General features: G+C 38.9%; 1 protein-coding gene across 6 annotated transcripts in view; it reads right to left on the bottom strand.

The window, feature by feature from the left end:
* adgrb2 (adhesion G protein-coupled receptor B2) overlaps window positions 1-21,400 on the bottom strand; it is a 437,226-nt gene that overhangs the window by 46,684 nt on the left and 369,142 nt on the right. For all 6 annotated transcript variants that reach the window (XM_037535324.1, XM_037535323.1, XM_037535321.1 and 3 more), the window contains 4 exons: window positions 19,332-19,398; window positions 14,064-14,149; window positions 7,944-8,042; window positions 2,476-2,647 (listed from right to left, as the gene is read on the bottom strand). In XM_037535324.1, the coding sequence (XP_037391221.1) occupies window positions 2,476-2,647; window positions 7,944-8,042; window positions 14,064-14,149; window positions 19,332-19,398 (424 nt within the window). The remainder of the gene's footprint in view (window positions 1-2,475; window positions 2,648-7,943; window positions 8,043-14,063; window positions 14,150-19,331; window positions 19,399-21,400) is intronic.

Genomic DNA, 21,400 nt, shown 5'->3' on the forward strand with positions numbered 1-21,400 from the left:
AACAAATTTTTTTGCTCTGCTTTAAGCTTTGGCTCAACTATAGCTGCTTTTCTCGCATCTCCAGCAGGAAACTTTTATGCAAAAATGGATTAGGTTCTTGTAAAATGTCTCTCAAATGTTCAGCTTTTTACAAGACTGAAATCAGCTTCTCAATTTCCAGCTTCTTGTTCTAATTTTCCTATTCCACCTTAACTGCAGCACCATTCAAACAAGAGGCTGGTGAACGAGAATTGCACTGTTTGACAGTTTCTCATTGTGGATTAAACGTATCAGGAGTGCTTATAAATGCTTAGTCCTTAATGATGTTCATCTTAAATCTTTCTCTTTGCCTTTCTGTTATTTACTAGTTAGACGAATCTGTTATCTGCGTTGCTTTGGTGACCTTCAGTCTGCGCACCAGCCTTTCTGGGTTAAAATTGGTGAATTAGTAGCTATACGTGAACTCCAGCATTTAAGACCATTTATTGTTAAAACTGTGTTGAACGATCAGCAGAGATTTATTTTACTGCGAAGGAGGACTATTTTATTTTTACATAAAAATCTAATTCTGCTGCGGAGCCACAACAGGGCAGTATAAGAGCTGCATGGACTGCGGGGCGGCAAGTTGCCAACCCCTACACTAGGTGAACGAGCTGGTGTCCTAGCCTTCTGAAAGGAAAAAAAAAAGTGGAATTACACCTGACATCAGTGTGACAAACCTAAACTGACTTGAAAAAGAAATTTTACAGTGGAAAACAACATCAATAATCAATTTCCTAAAATTATTATTTCCTAAAATGATTTTCTGCCATGCAGGGACAAACATAATCATCTCTGAAAACTCTCTGCAGAGAATTCTCTTCCTCATCTCATGCGATGCCTGAATTTTAGCATCTAGGTATGTGAAATCTTTCTGCTGGAACTGACAGGAGACAGGAGGGCTAAAGTTATTGAAGCACTATTAAGCAGGACATCTTAGTGCAGCTCTTCACTTATAAAAATGGGTCTTCAATGGTTCTTTAGTAAAAGCAGTGATTCTATATAGAAACAAGAACTCCTGAATGTATAAATAGTTATATGCGTGGTAAAATGCCTCTTCTCTATGATGGAAAACCACTTACATGCAGCTCTTTAAAGAGCTCATTTAACTGTGGTTCTATGTAGCACTTCTTGCATACATGCTTTTGCCCATGTACCAAATAAATAACTTATAAGGTCCAGATCTGAAAGACACAGCTACAGTGCTACAGAATGTGATTCTGAAGGTTACTAAAGGTCTTCATTTGAGATATTACACACATTTTTAGCTTCCAAACCAGCCACAATGGATTTATACTCAGGATCAGTCGTTAGAGTTTTGGTGCACTTTGATACAGTAGAATTATCCATCAGCCAGTCAATGTAAACCCTTAAATGCCAGACTTATTAAATTTACATTCATGGCATTTGGCTGATGCTCTTATCCAGAGCCACTTACAATTTGATCATTTTACACAGGTAGGCGAAGGTAGAATTAGGAGTCTTGCCCAAGGACTCTTATTGGTGTAGTGTAAGGTGCTTGTCCAGGCAGCGGATTGAACCCTAGTCCACAGCGTAGAAGGTAGAGGTGTTACCCACTACACTATACCAACCATATTACACAGTTATTAATGCTAAAACATCTCTATAAGAAATCAGATAGACACTCAGACTTTTCCATATGACAGACAGACAGAAAGGATGATCTCTTGTCTGGAATTTGGGAATGGAAGTGTTTATTCACATACGAACCCTTAAGGTTTAAGGAATTAAATAGACTATTTGTTTCCTCTGTAGATTGTTTTTTAAAAATTACGGCTGAATTATAAAAATAAAAAAGCACTGTCTGACAAGAGGATTACAGTGGTAGGCTCAAATCCTCACTGCTAAATACACTTCTTAAGGATTAGCTTCAGTTACAGATATGTAAAAGCCTACATATGACTACAAACGACCGCAGCAAATCTGCCCTTAATGAACTCTCAATGGTTATAATTAATAAGAAAAGTCCACTTATGGCCCAAATCACAGATTCAATACTTCCACACAGAAATTCAAGGATGATATGTCTCATAACGTAATAATCAAAGAGTAAAATGCCCAGAGTTGTGAATTGGTGGATAAGGTAAATCTCAGAGTATGAGTCACAACGGACAGCATATGATCTGGGATAGGTGATTAATGAGGATCCTGGCAGTGTTTCACAAAATTAATCTCATCACTGGTCTTTACGTATGTTCTAAATCTAAGACATTAAATTATAACACTTTTTCATCTCTTCTCATCCTTATCTACCCAAACCTCTAAGATCTGATACCAGAGACTGTTTGACCACTAATATCCCATGTCTAACTACTATGACATAAATTATTAATCCAAAAAAAAAACAAGCTTATCTTCAACTCCTTATCATCCATACCAACATAGCAGCGTGGTTATGCTTGCGCAGTTCATTTATAATGAAAGATGCTCACTGACCTCTCGGCGCATGGCACAGTGGACAGTGATGATGACGAAGCCTTGCACTGAGTCGAAGACAGCAAAGAGCACCTGGAAGAGAGTGGAGCGGCGGTCCGTGATCGCTAACACTGCTGACATCCATGTGAGCGCCAGCAGGGGGAGCACCACACACGAGCTCCATAATGATGCCCTGTATACACATAGCACACAGCATGACCACCTGCATATTCATTCACCACACATCAGCACATAGCAAAATAACATTAGTTTGGAACTGTTTTAAAGAGAGGGGTGTAAAAATGCATAAGAGCATTGTGACTGATTATAGAATATTACGTTGATTAACGTTGATTCTAATAAAATTCAATAAAGTACGTGTCATCAGGCAATCAGCCTATATTCATATATACAGTTTTTCAAATGTTTCTTTTTTCTATGTTTGGAGGAACTAGATATAGTTTCTATATTCAGTGTATGTTGCTAAATAATTCTAACTCATACAAAAATAATCCAATCAAAAAGACATGTGGTGAAATCTGAGATTTCATGATGCACTGAATCATTTCATAATGACTCATAAGTAAACTGAATCAGTGGGAGGGTACAGATTTACACCCCTGCAGTAATAGATACAGTCTAATTTTAGCTCCAAATATTCGTCAGCATTCAGCACGGGTTTGGGAGGAGATGAATCGTGAGGTGAATGTTCACAAAAACACAAAAACTAAGCACACACATCACTCACTCACATAAACATGAAGCACAACTGCCTTTCTTTTTCACTCCTTTACCCAATTTATTGATATTCGTAAACATTCATCCACAGGGATATTTAAAGTCAATAATATAAAGTTGGTGATCTGCAAAATATGACTAGAGCACTGGATTAACATTCAGTTTAACTCTCATTACCTGTTGCTCTGTGTATAGCAAGGGTACACACCTACAGGCCTGGATGGCCAGCGTCCAACACAGTTTGGTGGTTTCCCTGCTCAAACACACCTGATTCAACTCAATCAGTAGCTAGTTATCAGTTACCAGTTGGTGTGTTAGAGCACTCTTAAAAATAAAGGTGACAAAATAGTTCATTAAGGAACTAATATGATGCTTCTATGGCAGAGGTCACTAATAGGCGGTCTGTGGTTCGAGAACAGACCCAGATGCTGTCCTATGAGGACCTGGACCTATAACCAATAAACTATGGAGCATTATTTAATTTTGAAGAGGTGGTCCTATTTTAATCGGCGTCGCCTTTATGCTACGGCTTTAAAAGCCCAGAAAAATCACAGACCAATCACATGCATTGTAAATGTCAACTGTGACACTACTCAGCCAATCAGATCTTTGCGTTATGATGAGCACTGAGACTCAAGTGAGTGACGCACACATAGGGAAGGGAGGAGGCGAGAAACAACAGTTAGAGAAGAAAATGAGTCAGAGGGAAGAAAATTCACATGTCATGCTCTTAAAAGACAATAAATGATGTTGAAATATTACTAAATTGTACTTTATTTGTTTGACATTCAGTTGTTGACCACATAAGATGCTGATATACCTACTACGCTACTTCAGTGTATAGTATATGGCACTGAATCATAATGCAAGTTAGACACTATGATGTTCACACTGATATTTCAATCTGTTCTTTGATGTATTTACTGTATGGTGCTAAAATGTCAACATTTTATTCATTTTACTGCATTTGTACACTATACATTGTACACTGTATACTATACCTACATATACCTACATAAGCTTATCACAGCTTTTCACACTTACACTTCAATCTGTTCTTTGATGTATTACTCTATTGTGCTAAAATGCATACATTTATTTTTTTTATTTTATTGCATTTGTACCCCCGCATAAATAATTCTCCTGGTAATGCTAATCCAGGTTAATGGAGTGCTAAATTCTTCATCTTATTAATGTGTTGGCACCCCTGATAAACATGAGCAAAACAGGTTATAAAAATATTTTTTATGCTAATCCTTTTGATCTTTCATTCAAATTATAAAGCAACATTTTACTCTAGGGTTCTGTTCATGAGGCTATATGACACCTACCTAAGCTTGTCATGACAACTGACATAACTCTACATTAATGCTTATTCCAATAGGTGTAATTCGCTATAAAGGGTACATTTGCCAATTTTGATCAAAGTTGTCTTAAGTAGCCTTTATGACAGATGATACCTCTTGTAATAAGCATTTATAAACATTTGTGTAGGGTTATGTCACTTGTCATGACAAGCTTATATAGGTGTCATGTAGCCTTACGAACAGAACCCTACAGTAAAGTGTTACTGAATATATTAACAAAAATCTAACTTTTATTTGAGGTACAAATAATTTTTTTTCTCAAATCTATGCGTCTATGCGCCCACAATTGTTGGCACCCTTTCATTTACTCCTTTGTGCAGCCACTCTGCAAATATAAGAGCTCTGAGTCTTCTCCTATAATGCTTAATGAGACTGGAGAACTCATGGTGAGGGATATGATATCTCTATACTGAATCTCTCCACATACTGCATGAATGGTCCACACATCTAGGTCATCCCACAGATTTTCTATGAGGTTAAGGGCATAGGACTGAGATGACCAAGGCCCAGCCTTCATTTTGTGGTCAGGGAACCATTTTTGTGTGGATTTTGAGGTGTGCTTTGGATCACTGTCTTGCTGAAAAATCAGACCATGACCCAGTTTAAGCTTCCTGGCTGACCTGGTCAGGTTTACAAACAAGTTGTCCAGGGCCTTTGGAAGAAAAACAGCCACACAGTGTATCAGATCTTCCATCTTGCTGCACAAGGGGGATGAGATACTTACTTGCATGGCTATCTTTATGTCTACCACTAACCCACTTCTGGTGTTTGTTGCCAAAAACCTATATTCTGGTCTCATTTAAGAGTAGAACATGGTATCACTGCATGTTCCAGTAACGTCTTGCAAACTGTAGGCATCTGAACATTGTGGTTCTAGGCAGTGTCTGAGTGTAGTTTTTAGAGACATTCTGACCCTGCATCTGCAGTCCTGCATCTGAGGTCTTTGGCCATGCAAACCATCTCACTATGCATGGGATCAATGTACTAAAAAGTTTGTGCACCCTTTAAAGTTTTCAATATTTCTGCATAAATTTGACCAAAAACTTTATCAGATTTTCACACAAGTCCTATTAGTAGTTGATGAGAACCCACAACAAACAAATGAGGCTTGGTCATTTATTTATTGAGAAAAATGACCTAATATTACACATCTGTGGCAGAACTATGTGAACCTTTAGGATTAGCAGGATTACCACCCTGTTTAATTAAAAAAAAACAGGGATATATGACAGTCTGGTCTTCACAACACGTGTTTGTGGAAGTGTATCATGCCACAAACAAAGAGAAATTCAAGAGAACCGAGAGAATAAAGTTAATGTTTTGGAATGGCCTGCAAAGTCCTGACCTTAAACCTACAGAAATTTTATGGAAGGACCTGAAGCAAGCAGTTTATGGGGGAAAACCCACCAGCATAACACAGTTGAAGCTGTTTTGTATGGAGGAGTGGGCTAAGACTCATGTGCAGGACTAATCAACAGTCACTGTAAATGTTTAATTGCAGTTATTGCTGCACAAGTGGCTCACACTAGATACTGAAAGCAAAGGTTCACATACTTTTGCCACTCACAGATATGTAAAATTGGATCATTTTCCTCAATAAATAAGTGACCCGATCTACTATTTTTCTCTTGTTTGTTTATTTGGTTCTTTTTATCTAGTTTCAGAAAAGTTTTATTCTACTTTTCAGGTTTAGGTCAATTCCATGCAGAAATATAGGAAATTCAAACTTTCATTTGCTTCAAAATTCATAATTATTGCCCTGATAGTGGAAACGGGCAAGATAACAAATGATCTTTGTTAATGTTTTGATTGAAAGATCAAAGGGATAAGCAATAAAGAATGTTTTTACACCCTGCTTTGCTCATCTTTATTTGGGTTTTCAGTGTTTGTAGAGGGAACTGTATAGTTTCCATACTGGCGCATCTCTGATTTCCAGTTTAAAATTCACACAATTTTAAATTGGGGTGGGGGAGGGGGGGTGGGGGGGCTTTGGGTTATCCTAAAAATCTATCCTAAAAAAATCTATCCCAGTGTGGCCACACAAAAGAAATAAATTCATGTGCATATTTTAACAACAACTACTAAGATGTGTTCTACAATTTGTCATTCATTCAAATGAGAGTTCTGCCAATGTTCTGTAAAGCTTGAAAGCTTGTCCAACTTGCAAAAACTCATTTGTGGGCAGAGCACAGGCAGGTCAATAAACATCCCTGTTATTATGTAATTAAGTATTCAAAGGTAGATTTCTGCCTCAATTTGAGGTGGAACACACACAGGTAAACGTCCAGCCTCAGTGAAGGCTGTCGGACAGAGATTCGCTCAGTTTGTCTCAGTGGAAGTTGGAGGTGGAGTGGGGGGAGGGGTGGGGGACTGGGTTCATGCTGGTTAGCCATGGTGTCTGACACCAATTTAGTGTGTTCACGCTGCACTGAGTCCATATCCTGAGTGTAAATGGGCTTAACTGACGGGGGACAGACAACCCACTTTCAGTTCATTACCAATGAAAGTGAAAAGAGAGAGAGAACGGCAGATAGAGAAAGAGAGAACAAAATAACAGACAGACAGATAGAGAGAGACAGACAGATAGACAGACGTATGGTAGCGTAAACTAAATAGTCCACATTAGATTGTTAGAGAAGAACAAACCACACGCACACAACAACTCACACACACATTTCCATTCAAAAGATGAAGATTTGATTAAGAAGATGACAGAAAGAGACAGAGATGATTGAGGAAAGATATCTGTAATTCCATTATTATTTCAATAACACGACTCTGCTGGCAAAAAAAAAAAAAAACAGCCACAGATTAGTCCAATTTTCTCAAAATCCCAAAAGAACAAGAGGTGACCTTCCACCCACTCTCTGGTTCTTTATCTCTTCAAAGAGCAGACATCTCAGACCATGTGTGTGTGTGTGTGTGTGTGTGTGAGACAGAGAAAAAGTGTGTGAGTGTGTGTGAGAGAGAGAGAGAGAGAGAGAGAGAGAGAGAGAGAGCAGCTCTTTGAAGATTTCTAGTTTCTTACTGTCAGCAGTGTTAGTATAGCTGAAAGAAGAATGAAAGAAAAGAAGAATGAAAGAAAGAAAATGAGAAGAAGAAGAGATAGAAGAAGAGATAGATGTGTGATAGAATGATACAGAGAGAAAGAGAGAGAGGCAGACAACGAGAGTAGACAATGAGAAAGAGAAGGGAGCGGAAAGAAAGACAGACAATGAGAGAGAGAGAGAGAGAGAGAGAGACAGAAAGACAGAGAGAGAGAGAGAGAAAGACAGAGAGAGAGAGAGAGAGAGAAAGAGAGAGAGAGAGAGAGAGAGAGAGAGAGAGAGAGAGAGAGAGAGAAAGACAGAGAGAGAGAGAGAGAAAGAGTGGAATGAGACTAACATGGCGCTGCTGGCGGTGGAGCTGGACATAGCGGTGCTGGAGATGACCCCACACTTGGAGCATTTGAGGAGCAGTCTGCTACGAGCCTCCAGCGGTGGACTTCAGGACCCAGCACACACAACACACACACACACACACACACACACACACACACACACACACACACACATGGAGCACAAAGGGGTGGGGGAGGGGAGTGGGGTTGTGGACAGGGACACACATCATGACAAGACCATATAGATGGAAAAGAGTGGGTTCATACAGACCACTCACACCATATAAAGTATGCCAATACATACACACACAAAGTAAAAGGGACGAGTTCACGTGGGGAAAAGGAAAAAACAGCACGAAGACAAAAAGACACAAGGAGAGGGAATGACACATTGTAAAATAAAAAAAGAAAGGAAAAAAAGAAAGAAAGAAATTAAAGCAATGATAAAGTACCATAGCTGTAATGGACAATAGCAGTAGCATAGACAATATATGATAGCTCATTAATGTGCATGGTAGTGGCACAGTGTAAACATACATCTAATAGAGAGAATGAGGTAGAGGAGTACAGAGACAGGGAACGAGGCACAAAAGGAACAAAAACCCAGCCCTGAGAGCAGATCTGGACTATAACTTATTAATATATTTGTAGCACGTGAGAGCTGCAAGGACCAACCACTTTGGGCTGTGAGTTTATCTGTATTGTGGTTTTGTTTGTTTGTGTATTTGTTTGTGTACTTACATAAAGAAAACATATCGCTGTTGTCAGAACAAAACCTCACATCTCTGAAACAGCAACTTTACAGGAGAAGGAATAAATCTACTTTATTTTTAATGTATGTCAATGGAACCAAACATTTTTCGAAGTGTTTTGGGGCCATTTCCTTTGGTCAGTTCAATGTGGAATTTGCACACAGTGTAAAGGGCAACAGACATTTTCACACTATGCCAAAAACTGAAAAATGGAAAAAATGGAGATACGAGGTTTTGTTCTAACCACAGTGATATGCAACACACAGCAGTCAAAATTAAAAGTAACATTGAAAAATTACTGATTGCATGTTTGGAGCCCAAACTGCCCAATTCTCATGATGCATATTTATACAGAACTGTGCAAAATTGAGTGACTCCACTTTAAAGTTATTCATTTTAAACATTGGACAGAAATTATATTTTAGCAACAAGCTGACCACCCCAACAGTCCAGACCTCAACATTATTGAATGTGTTCATTACTTGCATTAGGAAAAGCAGAAAATGTAACCTACTTCTAAGACTGAACTTTGCAGGTGTGGAAAAATATCCCTGCAGATTTATTTGAAAAACTGAAAGCAAGTCTGCAAAAATGAATGGAAGCTGAAATAAAAGTAAAGGCTGGACCCACAAATTGATATTATATTTAGTAGTAGAAGCTTTCTGCTTATTTCTTGCTGCAAAAAATAACTTGTAGTCGATGTTAGTATTGAACAGAAATTAAATACATGAAAAAGTGGTCTGACTTTTTGCACAGTACTGTATGTGTTTATTTTGCAATAAGCCACATATCTGGCTGCTTGGATTCTGTGAGTAATGACTTGAAGGAGATGATCACCAAGATAAACTCAGACCTCCTCTCTATCCACCCTACTCTGTGTGTGTGCTGATAGTGAAAGTGCCGTGAGGTCATCCAGGTCAGACTCTCTCTCAGGTCATTAGTCATGGATTTCAGTGTTTAATGAACCCGTCAGAATCACCCATTTTGCAAATGCAGTGCTAGTCTGGACTTTGCCGGGTTCCGGCGACCTAAATGAGGATGGGGAACGAGATGATGTAAAAGAAGCGAGTTTTCCGGAGCTTCTCTCAAATAATTCATTATTTACAGACGTTTGGTGGAGTAAAATCCCCCCGAAACATTGCAACAGACACACTAACTAGTCCTGCATCATGCATCTGCAATGTCGAGTAATTCCGCAGGGAGACAGTCTGGTTGAGTGACGGCTGTAAAGTGAGGTTACTTTCCTCCACAGTGTTTATGCTGTAGCCTTGTCAGAGGAGCAAACAAACCACTCGTTTACAATTCATGCTGGTGCAAGGTAGACTATTAGGCAATGTAAGCCTTTTTTTCTTCTTTGAATAAACATGTCAGTACAGTCTGTGTGCTCCTGTGCTTGTGTATATATAGTGGCCACAAGAAGTATTAGGACTTTTGTGCCATACTTAAAAAAGTTTATTGTATTACAAAACAAAATGTCAAAAATAGGGTTAGTTTAAACTGACTATTCCAATTCATTTACTCTTTTAGTCATTTACATTTAGGTAAGGTATTCTTTGAAAGGGCATGTGCATTTCAGATCACTACTGTTTGAGCAGTTTCTTTGTAAACTTCTAGAGGTTTATATCCAAAATGTCGTTTGTTAGCCACATTTTCATGCAGCAATAATCCATTTATAGTCCAACTAATAGGCCAATCAGAATAGAATATGTCCATGTATACACCTAAATCGAAATAGACTAGTCTGGTTGAGGCCATTTGGAATACAACCTCTATCCGTTTGAACAAGGTGGGTAATCCCATAAATACTCTGTACATGTAAAGTATGTTTTCCCGAGTCTGATATTATTTTAAAGTAATTAATAACAGTGCTGCTCACTGCTGCTCATCTTACTCTGATCGACTCACATGATGCTCGTTGTCATGACTTAAAAATTTGAATCTAATGTAAAATAATGTACTAATGTCACACATTTTGAATACGTTAATTGTTCTTTAAACCATTCCCATCTTCTAGGGTGCGTTCAAACGCCAGATCTCAGCTTATGACAGAACTGGTTACCAACAATCTGGGCCTAGTTTTCCAAAAGCATGGTAGAGGGAGCGTTCAGTGTGATGTTCGCTCTACTATGTAAGAGTCATCTTTGTGGTAAGATGCCTTTAGGAAACTCATTTTGTAAAAAGTTTGCCCAAAACCATTAAAAAAGGTTAAATCATTGTGCATGACATCAGTGTATACGCAGCATATAGTCATATGCAAAAATTTGCGACTGCTGGTCAAACTGCTTTTCAATTTGCTTTCACACATGCCTCATTTTTTGTTTTTCCAATAATCTAAAATCAGCATATAAACTGTATTTGTGCATTAACACTCTGGGGTCCACAAACTCGTCTGCGAGTAAAACTGTATGTTTCTGTATATGTTCATTTTGCGATACTAAAATGCAACACTTCCTGAATCTGTGGAGTTGCGTTTCAACTCAAGATCATACGTGACTTACATCTGAAGTTATGAAGAGGAATCGAGACGCACATCATCTCCCATTCACCATGTGTTTGGTGGATTTGTATGTCCATCTACATTTAGTGTGAAAGTGACCAATGAACATTGAAATCACTAAGGACTGACCCATCACGACACAAACCCTTCATTGGAGATACATGTGAACGTTTACAGACCCTGTAAAGGCTACATCAGTTTTGGCAATTAGCAAAGTAACAGGGCATTTTAATATTATGAATATGAATACCATGTTATATGTTAGTGTCTTAAAGGCATAATTTAAAACCATGCCTATAAACTACAGAAAATCAACTTATTTTCTCTTAGAAAATCAACTAAACATGGAATTTGAGCAAGGTTGTCCAAACTTTTGCATAAGACTGCACACAGATTAAAATTTCAGCCCCCCTAACTTAACAACCACATTACAACCACAATATGGAGCAATATAATCACAATTTGGGTTTTTTGTCCACAAATTGTAGAGCCCTTCTGTGTATTTGTGTGTGTGTGTGTGTGTGTGTGTGTGGCAACTAGCTGTTAAGGAAACTCTGTATACAAGGTGCTGGCCAAGATAATACCCAGTCAGTCATTGTAGCTTCCAAACTGCATCAACCCCACATTCCCATTAAAGGAGCACAAGAGAATAAGACAATAGAAATCAATTTTGGGGGGGAAATTGCAACATGGATTGTTGTCTGGAGGGAGGATTAGAAATATCCAGTCATTAGATTAGCTCACATCTCTGATTAGCTTTTCATTCAATACGTAAGACCAATTGTCTTCTACCCACTCGTCTATGGAACTCTACAGAGCAATTTCATCGTGTTAGTATCATATAAACCACAGTGGAGAATCTAATTTGTTGCTGTTACAAGTGCCACTCCAGTTTTTGTGAGTGGAATGCATAGCGCATTACAATAGCAGCACTATATAATTGGACCCATATTGCTATCAGTACAAGATCAATGATCACTCATTAATGCACTGCTCCACTTTTTGACATGCAGACCTGAGCATTTGGCTAAAAGACCACAGCGTTCTCAACCGTGTTTGCGAACGTATTCAGGATTCCCAGCAGCGTCATTATGTTAATCAAAGAAGAGACAGCAAGGTTTCCATTGCACAAAATAAAACAGAATATGTTATGATCTTGAGAGGTAGGAGGAGGAGGCTAATGCTGAACTTTGTTGATACTCCATGTCTTTTCACTCAAGTTACTAACTGTGTTAAAAGGATGCTTCTGCTCTCCATCTTCTCTAACCCAGCCATGATGAAAAGAGCTTTTTATTGCATGAGATGTCCCACTGGGGTGAGCGTACGTGTAGCGATCACCCACACAGCGAAGAAACAGAAAGCGAATGACGGGTCTCTCAGATAACTAGTTCCAGGTAAACAAGCAAAGCAGATCAATAGAGATGCAGGTGCACTAATGACGCTGTTATTATTCACCTCTGTGTTAAGTCATTTTATAACTCTAGTGAGCAGGAGTGTGTCTGATTGGGTCTGTATGTTTGTGTCAAGGGGTGGGAGAGAAAAATACATAAGAATTAAGTGTCATAAAGAAAAAAGCAGAAAGTAGAGATACTGAAGATAATAATAATAATAATAATAACTAAAATAACAGTATAATAATAACAACAACAGTAATAATAATTGGGTTTGGTATTACATTTACACTTAGAGCATTTAGCAGATGCTCTTATCCAGAGCGACTTACAAAAAGTGTTTTGTCTATCTAGAAAAGTATTTTTGCTAGTTACAAATAGGTTAGAAAGAAAGCTATTCCTGAGCTCAGATACTGCTAGAAACAAAAGCCTATTATAATTTATAAATATCCAAGCAATCTGCTAGGCCACCTCAGGCCACTAGGAGAGGCCGGAGAGCCAGGACAGAGTAATTATGGCTGATCAGTAGTGAACTCAAGACTGGAACTGAGCAGCATGTGAGCACCTTTTTAAGTAGAGTGCCCACATGCTGCTCAGTTCCAGTCTTGAGTTCAGGCTGCAACATGCATGTTGCTCTGACTCAGCCAGTAACCTCAGTATCTGTCTTGAGTTTTAAGTCTTTGCTTTTCACAAGTTGTTCTCTAGCATAAGTATTTATACATAAGTGTGTCTCACTCTCTGTGTTTTGGAAGAGGTGAGGGTGAGATTAAAGAAGGTAGTTTCTTGGTTACGGTTTGGGGAACCCTCAGTTTGGGTCATCCTTATAAGTTTTTATTTTGAACAGCCATTATCACCTTTTGCGGCATGCTGCGTAGCATGTCAGTCTAGCAATGCAACGCATGAGGGTTTGATGGGGGGGTGTTACCAGGTACTGTCTTTGTTCCCTTTTTAATTTGTTCCTGTCTGGTTTGTTTTCCCAGCTCTTAGCCCCTTCCGTTTCTTTTCTGAGTTTCACCTTTCTTTCGACCCTGAGTTGCTCTTTGTTTGTCTTGTAGCGCTTGTGACTTCTAACATAAGGGTTGTGAGTTTGATGCTCTCTCAGGGTGAACTGACGTGTTATAATAATTATTGTTTATTATTTTATTATTTATTTATTTATTATTGTTATTAGTTTATTATAATTATTTGTTTTGGTCTTATTGGATTGGTTCAACTTTTTCAGGTTTAACTAGTTTAACAGGTTTAAATAGTAATATTAATACTAACGGAAAACGACATAATGGTATTAACTGTTATACTGGAATACCTCCTGCCACTAGTCTGTGTTTGTGTTTACATGAATTTTATGTGTGATGTAAAGCATAGTTTGCTACACAGATGACTGGATATCTCTAACCCATGAGGAAATGAAGGGGGAAGGGGGAGGTGATGAGGACCCTGTAGCATAGCATAAGCATAGATGCAGTATTTTGTGGCTTTACTCACCCGGCTCTCTGCTTTTTGGATTTGTCTGAGATTCCATCTCTAGACATGAGCTTGTTGAAGACCACTATTCCAATGAGCATGTTCACCTGAGGGAGAGATATAGCGTGTGAGCTTATAGCTGCAATATAAGGCTGTCCTGCAGCTGAAAGCGCAAACATTAGCACTACTGCCAAAAATATTGGCCAAGTATGTCTGCATATACAAGGAATCTGACTTCAGGTACACAGTAGCTCAGAATTCACATTGTGCATTCAAAAAGATATTCATTCCCAAATTCATTCACACAGACACATTTTCAGAAATAAGGGATGTGCACTCTGATTAATTTTTATATTCAAGTGTCTGTAAGAGTAAACGAACAGCTCTTCATTTAACTGTAGAGAAAATTAAAAAAAGCAGAGTAAAAACTTGTGAGCCAAATTTAGTTTTTAATATATTAAACAACACTGGAGGCTCCACAGCACAACCATCTCAGTGTTGAATATATCCTAGGGAGATTGTGAGTTCGATCTCTGGCGATGCCACAGCTTTCCATGGTCAAGAGTCCCAGATAACCTCACTCTCATTGTTACAGAATTGGCATTGTTACATAATGCTGTCTTCCAAGCATACCAAGCTGTCCAATGACGTTGCGTTAACAGCAGTTTGACGCAGCGACTGGATTTCTTCAACTTGGAACAAGAAGCCTCAGCTTGGTACTGTCTTGTGATAGGGAAAGACTTAGCAAGTGGGTAGAACTGGTCATGATGAAAAATAAATAAATAAATAAATAAACAAATAAATAAATAAATACATACATACATACCTTAAACAAAGCTGTATGCTTACTTTTAGAACAAAGGAAAATGTGGCTGCACACCAAAGTGCACTTGAAACCATGTTTTCTTATTTGTAACAAAGTAAACAAAATGGCCACGGGAAATCTGTTTAGCCACTACAGGTTACTTGTTTCATGGTAGCAAGACACAATCACACATGAGCAGATTTTTCACATTGCACAACCCTGTTAGAACACACAATTGCCATTTCACTGTAGATTTTCTCCCTGACTTTCCATGATGCAACACAACAAATTACATAATACAGACCAGAGCGTGTAATCAGTAGAGTTGGGAGGTTTTCCAGTGGGCTGATCAGATTTTGGGCTAATATATCGTTGCAAACATGTATCTCCATTTTTGTCAATTTTTATTTTTCTCTTATCGTTTGAATATGCCAACTGCCCTTTGTACTGTTTGAAAATTTCATGACGATTGGACCAACAGAAGTGCTCCAAAATCACTGTGCACACCCTGCCCCACACATTATATACATTTCTTTAAATAACAGTACACAGAAAAGAGAATTACATTCTAATAATGTTCCACCACACAAGGCTTTACTCATCACCAAGTCACCACAGGAAAAACGTTCAGCCAGGCAAGAGCTGACTGAACACTGTATTATTACCACTAGAAAACAATAAGCAGTTGGCCAGCAGTGTGAATAAAACAAAACATGCAGGATTAGGCTCCCCAAATGAAGCTGTAGCTGCTAGCACTCTGCAGTCGCCTAGTGGGGAATAGATGGTAAAAGGTATTTTTCTCTTCTCGCAGAATTACAGCAGATTTAATCTTGAAGCTTTCTTAATATCACAAAAATTCTTTTTGGTGTGACCTTTCTGCAGCTTCTAAGGCTCATAGAAGATAAAAGGTATATTTCACTGATGTGCTGATTTGTACAACTTCTCGTTTTATATCTGTTTTCACTGGGATCCACATCTCAAGCAGCTGCTTTTTTATGGGCTCTATTAACTCAAGTAACACGCCACTGAAACTTCCTTTGGTGCCAGCATGAAAGCTTCCGTACAAGGCTATTTCCGTGCTTCATGCTATTGGAGGTAGCTATCTATAAATAGGCAGGCTAATCCCTGGCTGTCTCCAGGTATATTTAAGTCAAAATAGTAAAAACACAATTAGCAGAAAGGGAAAATAAAGCAATGTTGTAACCCCTGACCCCTGATCCAGCCCTGGCACCGTGTCCTGCTGCCATTAGTGCCTCTTCACCAGCCTGTGACAGGTGTTCTGGCTTTGTGCCTGGGAGCAAATGAGCGGATGGATCATGGAGGGACGGTAATCCCTCTGTCCTGTGCTATCTATCTATCTCGCTCGCTCTTTCTCTCTCACCCGCTTATGCTGAAACTCTTGATCCTGTGCAAACTACAGAATGAGGATGGTTTTAGTAGAGGAAAGCAGATGGTGCCCTGGCCTGCACATACAGAGACAAAACAAAGCCACTGCTGAGGCTTTTAAACACTGTGTACAATGACTGGCCACTTTATTAGGCACATATACCTTGTTGCTCCACCTTGAAGGCACAAGGCGCAATGGTGCCATTTTCAATGCAAAGTTTGATCAGTGGTCAGCATCTGACCCAAGGAACACAGCTGACACTGATACACCAGGGTTTGGATATTAAATGTAATGACAGAAGGAGGTGGGTGGGAGAGCATTTAGGCCTGTCAAATATCAGAAAGACAGAACAATATTATGAATGATAGGTGATTGTATGTTATGGATATAAAATAAAAGTTTTTTTATTTGTTTCCATTTTATTTTTATTAAAAAGTTATTAAATGCTGAAATGAACAAGTTGCCCAGTAATACACTTTTACCAGTACCTATCGCCCCATTACCATGTATGTGTCACTGCTGTGCTGAGAATGGTCCATTCCCCAAATGATATCTGGTCAACAGCACTCCTGGGCTTAGAAACTGACCAATGATCCAATGATGAAGGAAATGAAGGGCAAATTAAGGCTACAGTCTGTAACTGCACACCTATATAGTGGACCTACAACCCCATTTTCAAAAGAGTTGGGATGCTTTTTATTAAATGTAAATAAAAACAAAATGCAATGATGTGCAAATCATTTCAACCATATACTTAATTGAAAATAGTACAACGACAACAAATATAATATTAAAACTGAGAAATGTTATTGTTTTTTGAAAATACATGCCCATTTTGAATTTGCAAATAGTGCAACAATTCAATTCTCAACATAAAATAGCAAATAGCTTCTGGTTTTCATCATCTACAGCACATAATATCATTAAAAGATTAAAAGAATCTGGAGAAATCTCTGTATGCAAGGGACAAGCCTGAAAACCTGTATTTGCTGGCCATGATCTTCAGGTCCTCAGGCAACACTGCATTAAAAACAGACATGATTCTGTAAAGAAAATCACTGTATGGGCTCAGAAACACTTATCAAAACCCCTATCTGTGAACACAGTCTGTTGCTGCATCCACAAATGCAAGTCAAAATTCTAAAGGGCAAAGAAGAAACCATATATAAACAGGATCCAGAAATGCTGCCTCCTTCTCTGGGCCTGAGCTCAGTTAAAATGGACTGAGGTGAAGTGGAAAAGTGTCCTGTCGTCCAACAAATCAACATTTGAAATTTTTTTGGAAATCATGGACACCGTGTCCTCCGGTCTAAAGACCAGTCAGCTTGTTATCAGCGCACAGTTCAAAAGCCAGAATTCATGATGGTACGAGGTGCATTAGGTGCATTTCTCTGTAGAAAAAGAGTCTGGGTGCTAAACTGACCTGCCTGCAGTCCAGACCTGTCACCTCTGAACACATTTGGTGCATTATGAAATGAAAAATATGACAAAGGAGATCCTGAACTGTTGAGCAGCTGAAATCATGTATCAAACGACATTAGGAAAATATTTCACTTTCAAAACTACAGTAGTGTCTCCTCAGTTCCTAAACGCTTACCCAATGATTTTAAAAGAGGTTGTGATGAAAAACAGTGGTAAACATGCCTCCTTCCCAACTTTTTGTAACATGTTGTTGGCATCAATTTCAAAATGGACATATTTTTCAAAAAAGATTAACATTTGATTTTGTTGTCTTTGAGCTACTTTCAACGAACTATAGGAAATAAGGCAGTATAGCATTGCTTTTGGAGCAAAACTTTGCATCTCCAAAATGTTAAATTTACAGAAGACAAAACACTCATAACTTTCGATGTAAGTTAATGTAAAGAGATTTTATGCCAAGCAGTTTTGGACAATTTTTGTTAGTTCATCACACAATGTAAAGGGCAGCTGTTTTTTTTTCTTCAATGTCAAAAAATAGACAAAAAAACAGAGATTAAACGTACTATTTTACAGTGATAATGCTATATTGCTACTGTCAGAATAAAACCTTGTATCTCCATTTTGTGGTTTTTACACCTAAATACTATTATATTACACTTTATACTCTGTGTAAATTTTATGATTTAATGGACCAAGAGAAATGTCCCAAAATGACATCTCCTGTAAATTTATAACTTTAGAGATACAAGGTTTTGTTCTGACAGCAGTGATACACTGAATATAGCAGTGTAGACCATTTTTTTCAGGTTCACTAAAGTTCTATGATTACACAATTACTCTGTACCATGTATTATCCCACGTTTATCATGTTCATCAACAGCCAGGACCCCTACGACCCCTATAAGCAGCTATTGCCTGGGTGGTGGATCATTCTCAGCACTTCAGTGACACTCATATGGTCATTTCATTTTAGTGTGTGTTATCCTTCTGAACCCTTTGATAACTTTGCAGCTCTGCCTGACCACTTAGACATGACCACTGCAAATCTCCACTAGTGCACCAGGACCTATAGTTAAGCTCTAATGTGCAGCTCTGAAGCAGATCTGCTTATAGCTTCCTCAGTGAATGAGTGGAAAGACAACAGCTGGCCCATCGAACGCCAAGGCTTTCAAATTCTGATCATGTTAGACGCTTGGTGAGGGACAATCACATCGTTCTGCTATTTGCTGAAAACTAGATTAATTATTTTTCCATTAATTAGATTTGCCTCCCACAGGAGGAGGGCAGCATCTCCAGATGCCCAAATCTCATTTACAGCTGTTTGTCTAAGTGGGCACTACCACAGCACAGACATAAACAATGCAAATCACATCTGACCATGAAACATAGCGCAAAACCATCTTGTCCATAACTCTCACACCTGAGGCCAGACTACACACACACACACACACACACACCCACACACACACACAGCTCAACAAGTTTAATCAAGCAATTAAAATAGGCTACACTAATGGAAAATATACACATCCAAAATTGAACTGGATTAATTTCATTAGTGTCTGTTTATACTCCCTCAGGTCAGAACTGCTGCTTATTTAGACTGTAGAACATCAAAGACGTGAAACAGGATGAATCTGACCAATGAAAGTGTGCAGAGCACGACACCACCTACCAAAACAATGACAGCAGCAGGACCAACGAAAGCGTAGAGCAGACCCCCTTCCAGAGACAACCAGCAGCTGAGTGACAAAAAAACAACAGGTCAGAAATACATTAACAACTGTCAAATTATTAAATACTTTCAATTAAATGTGCATTCAAACAAGTTCAGATCATGAAGAGGAAGAAGAGGGAGAGCGAGCGAGAAAGACAAAAGACAGAGAGAATAAAGGAGAGAGGGAAAATGAGAGATAACAAGGGAAAGAATAAGAGAAAGTGGCAAAGACAGAACAATAGAGAGAGAGAGATAAATGAAATGTTGGCGAGGAAAGAGAGAGAGAGAAAGGGAAGAGAGATAGAAAATTAAGTGTTGAGGAAAAAAGAGAGAGGGAGAGAGAGAATGAAGTGTTGGAGAGGAAAGCGTGAGAGACAGAGAGAAGAGCGAGAGAGAAAATTGAGTGTTGGGGAGGAGGGAGAGAGAGAGAGAGAGAGAGAAGAAAGACAGAAAAATGAAGTGTTGAGGATGAAAGAGAGAGAAAGAGAGCAAGAGAGAGAGAAAGAGAGAGAGAGAAAGGGAGAAAATTGAGTGTTGGGGAGAGAGAGAAAGAAAGAGAGTGAGTAAGAAGAGAGACAGAAAAATGAAGTGTTGAGGAGGAAAAAGAGAGAGAGAGAGAGAGAGAGAGAGAGAGTGAGTGAGTGAGAAGAGAGACAGAAAAATGAAATGTTGAGGAGGAAAAAGTGAGAGAGAGTGAGTGAGAAGAGAGACAGAAAAATGAAATGTTGAGGAGGAAAAAGAGAGAGAGAGAGAGAGAGAGAGAGAATGAAGTGATGGGGAGGAGAGAGAGAGAGAGAATCAGAGAGGGGAGTCATGAAAACAGAGAGGAGTGAAAAGTGAGAGTGAGTGAGTGAGTGAGTGAGTGAGTGAGTGAGTGCGTGAGTGAGCGAGTGAGTGAGCGAGTAGTAAGAGGCTAAAGAATGTATTTTGTTCCGTTTGACTCCACACTGATCATTATCAGTGATACATTCTCCCTCATCCGTCACTCAATCTCTCTCTCTCTGTCTCTGTCTCTCTCTCTCTGTCTCTCTCTCTCTCTGTGTCTCTCTGTGTTTGTCCAGTGTAGAGAGGGTGATATATGCTTCCTCATGCTCCTCTATATCATCCCCCAGGTGGAGGCAGCGGCTGGTAAGAAAGTGTGAAGGCTACAGGGAGGCCTGTGCTGCTCAGTGTGCTCTCTGTAGCTACACACTTTCTGGAGGGACAGATGGACAGTGTTAGGGTCATCTGAGGAGAAACTCTGCCCTTCACTTTCTCATGGTTCTGTGGCTGCCCTTACGTGACAGACGTGACCAATTAAATGGCTAGAAGGCCATTTTGTTTTCAACCTCTCTCTCTGATTAGTCAAGTAGCACTCCTGCTCAAATCAATGGCCTGTCAGAAGAGTACAGACAAAAGCCTTTAACTTCAGAGTTGCAGAAAGTTGGTAACTGGGCAGCTAAGGGTTCATGGATGAGACAGAATTTAAGCTTTCATTCAGTTTTCTCCAGGTTGTCAGTGTTACACTGCCAAAAGTGACATCTTGGTAAGTTAAAGCATCTTAAATGCAAGAAGGTCATTTAAAGTGATCTTATGAAAATGAAATTATCTTACTACACCAGATCATTTCCTAGCAATGCTCTGAATAATCTTACATTTATTTTTGTATTAAAGTGGGTTCCACTAATGACATTTGTGTGGTTTTATGTACCAACTATCAACTACCAACTATCACATTTCACAACCTCTGTTTATCCCTTAGATCAGGGGTTCACATGTGGCTCTTTTACTGCTCTGTTATGGCTCCACAGCAGAATTAGATTTTTAGGTAAAAATAAAATAATCCTCCTCTGCAGTAAAATAAAGCTCTGCTGATCGTTCTAACACAGTTTTAACAATGAGAAAAGATTTAAGATGAACATTGATAGTTTGGTGACAAATGGATTTATTTGCATTTATAAGTTCTCAGCTGGTTTTCTTGTATGTTTAATCTGCAACAAGAAAGTCATGAAGCTGAAGCCAGCATCTCCTTCGCCAGTTTCTTGTTT

Source organism: Pygocentrus nattereri, chromosome 27 (genome assembly GCF_015220715.1).
Source record: "Pygocentrus nattereri isolate fPygNat1 chromosome 27, fPygNat1.pri, whole genome shotgun sequence".
Classification (NCBI taxonomy): Eukaryota; Metazoa; Chordata; class Actinopteri; order Characiformes; family Serrasalmidae; genus Pygocentrus; species Pygocentrus nattereri.